At 41.3% G+C, this 10,961-nt stretch overlaps 2 protein-coding genes across 3 annotated transcripts in view; one reads left to right on the top strand and one right to left on the bottom strand.

Moving 5' to 3' along the window:
• Positions 1-352: 352 nt before the first annotated feature.
• sp9 (Sp9 transcription factor) lies at positions 353-2,785 on the bottom strand. Its single transcript, XM_004081761.4, has 2 exons — positions 2,566-2,785; positions 353-2,162 (listed from the first exon to the last, which is right to left on the bottom strand). Exons 1-2 carry the CDS (start codon positions 2,584-2,586, stop codon positions 864-866), a joined length of 1,320 nt encoding a protein of 439 aa, XP_004081809.1. The 5' UTR covers positions 2,587-2,785; the 3' UTR covers positions 353-863.
• A 111-nt stretch (positions 2,786-2,896) lies between these two features.
• The window catches only part of ola1 (Obg like ATPase 1), a 50,985-nt gene continuing 42,920 nt past the window's right edge, over positions 2,897-10,961 (top strand). The window contains exons 1-3 of one of the 2 annotated variants that reach the window (XM_023951097.1): positions 2,897-3,006; positions 5,634-5,722; positions 9,019-9,162. Coding sequence is in view for 1 of the 2 variants with exons in the window: in XM_023951096.1 (XP_023806864.1) it covers positions 5,522-5,536; positions 5,634-5,722; positions 9,019-9,162 (248 nt within the window). In the remaining variant the exon portion in view is untranslated. Of the gene's footprint in view, positions 3,007-5,384; positions 5,537-5,633; positions 5,723-9,018; positions 9,163-10,961 lie in introns of those variants that run through there. The other variant, XM_023951096.1, reaches the window with a different exon arrangement.

Here is a 10,961-nt window from a genome sequence, read left to right as displayed (position 1 = left end):
TAATTTGGACAATTAGAATAAATATTCGGGGACCTTTTGTCAGCGAACCCCCTTGGAAACCCCCCGATAAAGTGAGACCGAACAAAAGATGTCTCGCAGATTAATTAGATATTTGATAAGACACGAATCCCTAATCGCAAATACAAGACACATGGGGCTGCAATGTGCTCCAAGTCATAATTAATACCATTTAACAAGATTTTCATTTGGGCATGAAATGTCTTTTCCGGAGCATTAAACATTGATTTATTCCAGGGTGGGGGCAATGAGAAAATGTAAGGACTTTTTTTTTAATGAAAAATAATTTTTAGAATTAAAAAAATAAAGAAAAATATGAATTCTGCACACAAACAGCCTTTACAGACCTTTTAATTACGATAAAACGAAAGTCTTATACGTATGACTTTATACAGGTAAACATTTATATATAGATATTTTTTTAGCAAAAGAAATAAAATGATTAACCGAAATGTGAAAAAGCCGGGTACATACATATCCACAAAGTGCGTCGAAAAGGAACCTCCCTGATTTCCAGGATAACAACACCAATAAAAACAATCAGAGCCTAACATTTACATGAAAAAACACGCAGGTGAGTCGTTAATTTACAAGATGAGACTGTCCCAATAGAGTCTTCAAACATCCATTTCAAGCTACCTTAAAAAAATCCTGAAGGCCCACAGCTTTTATTTTTTCTTCAGATGAATTTACGAATGAACTGCGCACGGCTGTGGAGAATATCTGTTCTGTAGTTTGTGAAATCCTTTCTGGAAATATTTTTCCTCCTGTGTTTTCACTCAAATAGAACCCGTTTTCGTGTCTTTTTGCATCTTTGATTCTTATTTTGTTTGGGGGTAGCAGCCTCATGGCTCGTCGTGCGGGGACGGATCCTTCACACTGATCCTGGGGTTCACCCCCTCCAGTATAAGTTCAGGGGACTCGGACCTCGGGGTCTCCAGGTTACTGGTGTCGGTGTCGCTGTCGCTGCCCTTTTTGCCTCCTCCGCCCGCCGTGTGCGTCTTGATGTGCTTGCTCAGGTGGTCGCTCCGCATGAAGCGCTTGTTGCACACGGGGCAGGCGAAGCGTTTCTCGCCGGTGTGGGTGCGCAGGTGTCTCTGGAGCTCGTCGGAGCGCGTGAAGCGTTTGCCGCAGAAAAGCCAGTTGCAAACGAAAGGCCGCTCGCCGGTGTGCCACCTCAGGTGCGCTTTGAGGTGAGACGTCTTCCCGTAGACTTTACCGCAGCCGGGGATGTGGCAGCTGTGGAGTCCCTTTCTGCGCAGGCTGGCCCCCGCGGGCCCCAGCCGCTCGGCCTCTTGGCAGTTCGGACAGTCACATGTTGCTCTGCCGGAGTAACGCCTGGATGACCTCGAAGAGCTACTTATTCCTGAGCTGCCTCCGGAAATCATTGCATTGGCGGCAGAAGCGTCTGTGTACGTGGGGATGACTGTTTTGAAGCCGTCCTGCGTTAACAGGTGCTGGCTGGTGGACAACAGGTGAGACGCAGACGGGCTGATCCCAGTGGAGCTGAACGCCGAATGGGTCAGCGACGAGAAGTCCGGGTTGTAGCCGCTCAGCTGGGAGTGGATGGCCTGGGGCGTCCCGGAGTGCAGGGAGGTCTGGAGGGTGCCGGCGGGATTCTGCACATCCAGCCACGAGCCGGGATTCGTGTGGACATCCCACCACGATGACGCGCCGTTTGCCACTTCACCGGAGATGGTTGAGTGGAAACCGGACTTGTACCACGACTCATAGGGGTGCGCCATCCCCACCCGCGGGTACAGAGTCTCTGCTGATGTGTGAACTTTGGAGATGAACGCTGACTGGCCGGATTCCTGCGTCGTGACGCTCGCGGAGTTGGAAAACAGACCGCTGTATTCTGTGGAAAACGCAGAGGAGGTCGGGGAAGTGGAGGCTAAGCAGAAGGCGCTGTTGCCCGTGCCGCTGGTCGGTGTTAGTCCTGTTGACGCGCGGCTCGTCGAGACAGTAAAACCGGGGAGACTGGATCCCAAGTTGCAGCTCGAGGAGGATCTTTTCCACGGATGAAATCCACCCTTTGAGAAGGCGCTGGAGTCGGGTAAAGTTGTGAGAGGACTGGTGTTGCCAATTTTGTTGCAGGTTGCAGCCAGCATCGCTAGAGGTGTCGTTCCAAATCGCGGCTCTTCCTGTGAAAATACGCATAAAAATTTACAATCAGGCGCCACTGGGTGGTTTTTATTCCGACACAGAAGCAGGAGTTGAAATGAAAACAGAAAGTCCAAGTTTTTCTTGAACTTTGCGCATAGATTTTTCATGAAGAAGAATTTGTGAACACAAAGTAGTTTAAATCGTTTAACGACTCAATAAATGACTCAGTAAGGAGGACAACAAAGTTTGAAAAGCCTTTGTTAACTTAGAGATGAACAATCAAAGTGTTGGATTGTGTGAGCAACACCTGGATTGTCAAGTTCTGACACCCTATCAGAAACACTTTACAAAAGAAATGCGCAGATTTTGTTCTAAAAGAAAGCAGAAAACAACGACTCAAAAGTGCAACTTTTGTGCGTAAAATGTGAAAGTCGGACTTACCCCAAGTATAGACGTAGCCATATCCAGGGTATGTGCTGCGATGAAAGTTTTCGCGGTGTCACTGCTGAATGCCTCCAATTTGACTCCGATTGATCGGATTGACTTAGACACACGCGTTTTCCTCTCCTGGCTCGCAGCTCCCAGCACTACCTAGTTGTAGCAAGCGTGTTCTTTGAAGTACAGCTGGAGAGGAAGCGCAGCCAATCTAATAGCTGCATACTTGGCTGGGGTTTTGAAGTCAGCCAATGAGAACGTCGACCGCAGACAGAAACACCAAAAACCCTGCCGTCAATCACGCGCCTCGCAGCCTCTCCTCAGACTCAAACACAAGGCACGATTTTATATTTTTTACGCATATAGTTATATTTTATCTGTTCCTAAACGAAGTTGCAATGAATCTTTTCATTACAGAATTGAGTTCAGACTTCACATCTCCGCGAGGTAAGCTTTTCGCGCATTTTAATGTCTGTGGATTGTGGCCGCACTTCTTAGCTCCAGGGTTGGACACTTCGGTGTCTAGAAAACGGGCTACACGGCACGGAAACACGATTTTATTATAAACACCCCACACCAGACACAAGATTAGAAGTTTTTAACATGGATCTTTATGTTTGTTTTGTTTTGTCGGTGCGTAATGGAGACGGCGCACTTTACGCGCGGTCGGAACCAGCAGAAGTGCAGGGCTTTGCTCCATCTAACATGATGTAAGCGTCATCGTGTTTATACTGGTGAATGAAGGCTGGATGAAGTTTTGGCAGACCATGCGGCGCGAGGCCTGAGAGCGCGCAACAAGCGCACATCGGCTGTGTAAAGCGGTTGTTCCTGAATGCGCAGTAGTGGGCAAAAAGCAAAAAAGGCCTGCGTGTTGGGACACGTGCCCTTCCACACGCCTCTGCTTACCTGTTGCAGCAGAGCAGGTGAGGGGTCAGTTAATTACATTGTTCCGTGATCAGCGCACAAAGCGGATCTCCTTTTACTACAATAAAGGCCGCCAATGAGATTTTCTTCTATTTCAATTCTACAGCAGCCGCGAGACGCTTTTTAATTAAATAGTGGACTCCAAAGGAGACAACGTTTGTTCACCAATTCCTAATTCCCCTACCCTCCACCCCTATTCTGAGTAGCCTATCACAATTCAATAAGCCATCATATTCCTCAGTTTGTTAAAACGCTTGAAGATAATAGCACAATGTAAAATTGACCTGCTCTGATGTGATTCATCATCCCTTTTAAAGTTAAAGCAATTTTCCAGAGAACGGCTTTGGTCGAAAGATGTGCATCACACTATTCAAAAACCGGGCAAATGGTGCTCTATAATAGCGCACGGATGCTGCCTGTAAACACAGACGCAATTTGTTCAAATACTTTTTTTTTTCTTTTAAAGCTCCACCTTTAGAAGGGGCGATAAAATCAGTCTCATCAGCATCTAAACGCTGCCAGGAATATTGAATCATTTCTGCAATCATGACAATTTGGGTGAGTGCTGTTAGCGGTATTAACAGTCCTTTTTTTCCAGATAAGCAGGGTTGATTGTTGCAGGAAAAAATCAGTTAATTCGAGTTTAAGGAAACTGAAATGCATTTGAACTCAGTGTAATTCGCTCATTAGAAATAACACCGCGATTTTCAGTTTACTTCAATTATTTTGAGGGGAACTGAAAATAATATTAGTGAGGCGTGGGCACAGGTGATTTTATTTTAGTCTTGATATAAAGAATAAAGTGACCAAATAAATTATTTAAAAAGTTAAATGTTCTTTAATAAAGTAAACTTTACATCGAATCATTTATTTGTTTTAGGCTTGTCACCGTTTTTCTTTTTTTTTAAAGACTGGAGAACATAATACTTCCTTGTCATTCAAGTGAAAATTCTCAGCTGAATCTGTCACCCCGAACTCTATTCCTGAGTACTTCTCCGTGGCAATTAGAAGCCTATTACAAGCCATTAGATTGATCAATGTACCTTAAACAATGGGTATGATTTATTTGGTCGAACAAAACGCTCTGCATATTGTGAGGGGTCTAAGTGGGGGTGCATCCATCAACAAAAGATAAATGATTAATTTAGACCTATTCATTTAAATTCTTCCTGGAAAAAAAAGCCACCCTCACTTGCCTCAAATCTGGAGCCTCGTTTTCTGCAGGTTGAACCAGACCTGCTGCTGGATTGTGGCGACGGGTTCTGGTTATGCCCCTGTGTACTTTAATTTGTACGACTGTGGAGGGAAGTTTATTTGAGGATGTTTAACTAATTGTTGTAATTTCGTGCGCTCATGTGGCTACACCTGTTTCTCTCTAAAGGGGGTTGGAGTAAACCGTGTGTGAAAGGGTGGCGCGCATTGACTCTGTGGTGCTGAAGCTGCACATTTACAGCTGTCTTGTATCCCAGAAAATGGGTATTTAGATCATGCCCAAAAAGATTTAGATCAACCCTTTTTGCTTTATTTGATGTTCTTGACATGGCGATGTCTGCCTTTAGTGCTCCATTTAAATTGTTTTTCTTCCTTTTTCTTAATGGTTGATATAAAATTGGATTTCATTTAAAGGCAGAGTTTGAGGATGATAAGATTCGCCAGTAGATATGCTCAACATAAATTCATGTAAATAGTAAATGTAGGATTATTGTTTATAAATAAGAGGAAGAGTTGTCTTCCAAAGTTCTCCTGCGCATTTTTACGCAGCAGTCCTTTTGAGGGAGATCTGCTATAGCCGCTCATCTGCCTTATTCCTTGATCCCATCCACAGCTAAATTTGGAGGTGCAGGTCAACCCCCTAGCTCACAGTGTCAACTTACGGGTTTCAGAAGCTGCGCGTTCTATTTTGAGATCCTGCAGAGTGCGTGGTCGCTCAAGAGTGCAGGCTGCTGGTTCCATCCGAGCAAATTTCCTCAGCTCATTATCAGCAAATAAATGTCCTTTGGCTGAGTTTGTGGCTTGCAGCGGAAGTTTAAAAAGGAACATGGCTCCAAAAAAGGTGTTTTGTCAAAAGAGGACGGTTCAGACTGCGTTGATTATGTAATGGCGAGCGCAGAGGCTGACCCCAGGCGTTTCGTTTGCTTTGTCGCATGCAGGCAAAGGGGGATGCACTGAAACCGCCACCGCTGATCGGAAGGTTCGGCACCTCACTGAAGATTGGAATCGTCGGCCTGCCTAATGTTGGGTAAGGGTCCCTGTTTGGACAGTTCAATAATAAGCCGCACGTGCTTGATCCTCCCTCTTTCCTTTTTTTATTTCTTTTTTTCCCTCTTTTCAATGACACATGAATAAATGGAAGGTGAGAAAACTTTCATCTGATAACTCGTGACTTTCTTAAGATTTTTGGTGGAAGAGATTCTTATAGATGTCAACCTTAAATAAATGTTATCAAACATTTTAATTACAGCTCATGAATTAGAGCTCCTGAAATATGTCATTTTTCATGGACATTAACTATATAACTTTCACAAATTTGATCATCCCAACACATAGTTTTAATAATATTTCATAGACAAATTAAAGTGTTGTTGCAGGTTTGATAGGAAATCACTGATTCTGTTTCTGTTCCTGAAGTTATGACTGAAAGATCCATCAACGACTGAGCAGCTTCCCACAAAAATAAAGATTTATTTTCTCTCCATTGCCTCTGATTGTTGCAGAAAGCACAACAGAATGCATCAACAACCCATATCCATTTTTTTGCCGCTGCTTATCACTTCTCTGTCAGAGAATTTGCTGCAGCAACAGCTCTGTGGGGGGATTACACTGACACGTTTCTGTCTTATGCTTCTAATGAGTTAAAAGGCTCACATGCCGTGTACAGATCAGAAAAGCTCACTTTGTCAGCGTCCAACCTCCTCTGACACATTAAAGCATTGTTGAGGAAAGATTACTCGGCGAACCGGTAGGTCTGTAGTCCTTTTCTGCGAAACAGTAGTTGGGTTAAACCCCTCAAAAAGCCACAAATAGATGGTGAGATGCTAATTTGTCCAAATAAAGATGGTGTTTTAACTCACTTGTCAGAATTCAGAGGATGTCATTCTAAGACGTGTTAACCCAAACATCAGCGGTTTTCTTTGAGACCAAGAAGATGATGTGATTTTGTTTACATCTTTTTTTTGTAAGGATTACTACAAAATGTTCCACTCTCTACTGTCCAGTGTTTTGATTTCTCCCAGTTTCAACCAGCTTTCTCAAGTCAAATTCACTGAGGCTGTGGCCTGCCATGCTGCATTTGTGTCAAAGTAGAACTTGTCAAGCCTCCTGTGGTTTCTTTATGAATGAACTGTGTTCAGATGCCAGCCAGCTGTTAGCTGGGTGTAACTTAACATGCTGCACACTAAGGAGCTGGATGGCTGCAGTTCTTTTGCTCATTTGTTGAAAAGATTGTGTGTTTAGTCACCTTACAGAAACACACCAAAAGACCCCGCTGGTAATGAGTTCAGTTCTGCACACGGGAGCCTTTAGCATCAGGTTCATTAGATTCACAGAATTAAGTCCAAAACTGTCTGTCTTTATTTTTTTAGGACTTTTTACATAAATACCTAATTAAAATTTATATTCAGGGGTTTGAATGGATGCATCTTTTAGGAAAAAAATTTTACAGTCTCACAGTGACAATGAATCAGTCAAGTTGCACAAAGATAACCAAGATGATAAAGATTAATGAGGCATTTGAGCAGAAAAGCAAAGACATTCACTTTCCAGTCTGGAAAAAATAAATTGAAAAAGGTCTGTTGGTCTCACAGTTTTGAACATCGGAAACATGCATGATTGTTGTGTTAAAAAGTCAATTTTATCCATTTTAAAAACATGAAATATATATTTAAACAATGCAACAAAGCAATCAGAAATTCATATTCAGTCAACATGAGATTTCAGAACAATGGCATCCACAAATAATCTGAGATTTTAGAACAACAAATGCTGTACTATTATCGTATGATTTTACAAGTGTAAAATCATACGATTCATGTCAAATGTGGAATGAAAGCTCACCTTTGTATTTAATATGTAAATCAGAGGTCATGTCTGACTTTGCAGTCATGTGACCTGTTGCCCTGTTGTTTGTTTTAAGCCCCCCACATTTTAATTTTCAAAAGAGTCAATCAGTCCCCAATGTTGCAGTTCCTCAAAGGACCACTAGAGATTGGGAGCAATTACCCACTGACTCCCATGTTTTAAAATTCAACTTTTACAATCAAAGAAAACGTAGAGTGCATCAGGTTTAAAAATGTTTCAGGTGTTCTTTACTTCATTATACATTCTACTAACATTTATATTTAAAATCTGTTTAATTTTTTATTAAATCTCAAGTTCCTGCATGATTTGGGGCATGTTATTTTGATTAGCAGTTGCATGGACCCAGGGAAGGTTTTAAATAAAACTTTTACTTTACTTTTTGTGCAATCTGCCATTTTTAGAACATTGTTGAGGTAGATAAACCCCAGTTAATATCGCCTTTCCATAAGGCGTCATTGCTTTGACTCCTCTTCTGATCCAAAACGGTTTCCATTTTTTTACTTCTACAGGTAATATTCAGCATCCTTTTACCCAAAAGGAAGTATTACTTACCAAATGATGCTCAACCTCCTCACATCATAAAATCTCAGCATGATGGACATCAGTGGGTTTTTTGAGACCATTGCTTTAGCAGGTGTGACATCTTTGGCATCAAACGTCTGCTTTCATTAAAGAGCTGTAGCTTGATGACGATCAGCGAATCAAGCAGCAATCAAGCGACTTTTTCCCCCCTAATTCCTATAGAAACATTAAAGATGTGCTCATGTTTCACTCTGCTTCACAGTTTGATGTGTAGGTTAAAAATTTTGAGCAGCGTAGCTACTATGCACATACATATCTATAGATGTTTTTCAGCAAATCAACCAACATTCAAGTGTACATTTTCCTATAGCGTATGTATTAAAATACACATTTATTCTGAGTGTAACAGAAATGTCTTTCCAAACATTTTGAGTGAAATAGCGAAAGGTTTGAGCATTTGAGCTGACTTTTTCTGGCTGCAATCACAACCAAATTGCTCAGGTCTTGAAAGAAATGGTTTGATTAGCTTCATGAATTAACACCAGGACTTTAGAGGTCAGAGGCAGAGATTATAGGGTTTAGTAAACGTCAAGCGGATTAACATGAAGATGGAAAATCCTGGATTATAGTTGAGTGATACAATTGATTGTGTTGGTATGTTTTAAGTATTCAAAGCTTTCCTCATTAATCTATTTAAAAAACCCAGCATGATGCAGCTTTTTATTGATTGTTTTCATCTCCATATGATAACATTGAAGTGTATAATTGGCATTATCGTGTTCTGTAGCTTAATTTTAACCCCTCCCCCCCAAAAAAAATATTTTTGAGTGAATTTTACAAACTTTTCTATGGAAGCTTATGCTCATCACATCAAACCGCTAGACTCCAACCCAGCACTTTCAGGTGATTTGACCTCACCGCTGCTTTTATTTCCAGGAAGTCAACCTTTTTCAATGTGCTGACAAAGAGTGAGGCTGCTGCTGAAAATTTCCCCTTCTGCACCATTGACCCAAATGAAAGCAGAGTGCCCATTCCAGATGAACGCTATGATTTCCTCTGCCAATTCCACAAACCTGCCAGGTATGGGGTCTCATCCTTCACACAATATTCACACCTCACATTTGTAGTCTGGGATGGTCCTTTCCCTATATGGTAAGAAAAATCACATAACAGTGTTCACATCTATCTCTTTTGTGCGATAGGATCATATACAATTGCTGATCCTTTTGTTGAAGAAAACTATCAAACACGTGGTCATCATACATGTTTGTAAAGGTTGTTTAAACAGACTGAACGGAAATTTCTTTAGTGCTTCTCTCCTCATGAGGGAAAAATCTGTAGGAACAGATCTACTTTAACATAAAGTTGCAAACAGAAACACATATTGAAAAGAAGATTTTTTTGAGATTTTTATTAGCATTTGGCCTACTATGTATGCCCCTTTGGAGGACAGGCCACTCAACAAGTAACGATTTTCATACAAATAAAGAATATAGCAATCTAGCAAGTACAGTAAAAGAAACCTTTTGAGACATCACCAAAAGTTTGACGGTGGATAGCAACAAAAATACTTATATGCTATGTTTACACCGGCCTCTGAAATCCTCACAAGCAATCACATTTAATGAAAAGTCTATAAACGCGCAAAAATGCAAGTTTCTGGCTTTTATGTTCAGAACTCTCATGTTCACACCACGTTACACAAGTTTCTATGACGCTTTTAAAGCCAAACCTGGTTGAACTTTGACCAATCATGGACTCAGATTTGGTAGTGACGTATGGATGGCGTTTCTAATAATTTACAGAAGTGCCAATTGTTTGAAAATTGATCTTGGTACCCAATACATCGATTGCAAGTGTATCACAGGCGATCAAAAATAAATGAACAAAAAAAGAAAAATGATTTAACAAAATTCGCTGTCAGCCAATCACTTAGCTGACACGAAGAACGGCTAATTAAACATCCTTTTATCTCTGAGACATACGTTAGTGCATGTGCCTATTTAACTAAACTAAATGCGACGTTCTACTAGCAGATAGAGTTTTGAATGAAGAAATACTCAGAAATACAATTCTGAGCTTAATTTTCCAAATACATGTCCTCCATTATAAAAAAAATGCCACAAGAACACGTAAAAAACACCCAAAAAACAAAATTTTAATCACAAAAGTTCTTTAAAATGTCAAGATGCTGACTATGTCATGGTCAGGTGACCAAGATAATTTACTGAACAGCAAGAGATGAAGCCACGACAAACCACCACCTCTGCTCACTCCATGATCAGCTTGAAATAAAACTTTAATTCACAGTGTTGGAAGAGGCAGAATCATGAGGGGACAAATGTGCACATGCACGAGGAGAGCATGCAAACTGCGCACAGCGAAAAAAAAACCCCAGCTGGGATTTGAGCCGGGAGCCGTCTTGCTGTGAAGCAACAGCGCTAAATACCACTACTCTGCGCCGTGACAAATGGCTGATAATGGACTGTACTTATAAAGCACTTTTCCATTCTTGTTGATCACTCAGAGCACAGTACAGTATTAGCACTGTAGCGCTGACTTATCAAAGAAAGAATTTAAAGCATAGCCAAAAGGGTAAAATGCATAACAGCATAAATATTAAGCACAAAAAAGCGAACAGTTCAGTAAAATGTGCACCATAAAAAATCCTGTAAATCTCTGTAGTAACTTTGAACAGGTTTGTATACAGGAAACAACACAAAATCAACTTGAATGAGAAAAGATAGCACTTAAGTTCCTCCTTGGTGTGGGAATTTTGTAATATGACTCCACAGATCTGCCTTCATCAGCAGAGAAGTGCACTGTTGTTTGTTCTGTGTGCCTGATATGATTGTGTGAAGATAAAGCTGTGATGAGCG

The sequence above is a fragment of the Oryzias latipes genome, chromosome 21, assembly GCF_002234675.1.
Source record: "Oryzias latipes chromosome 21, ASM223467v1".
Lineage (NCBI taxonomy): Eukaryota > Metazoa > Chordata > Actinopteri > Beloniformes > Adrianichthyidae > Oryzias > Oryzias latipes.
This window is presented reverse-complemented; position numbering and strand designations above follow the sequence as displayed.

Excerpts from the sequence above, each read along its gene's own strand:
- sp9 (XM_004081761.4), bottom strand. The coding sequence starts at position 2,586 with ATGGCTACGTCTATACTTGGG. Across the intron at positions 2,163-2,565 it reads TGGCTACGTCTATACTTGGG|GAAGAGCCGCGATTTGGAAC; the intron begins GTAAGTCCGACT and ends GTATTTTCACAG.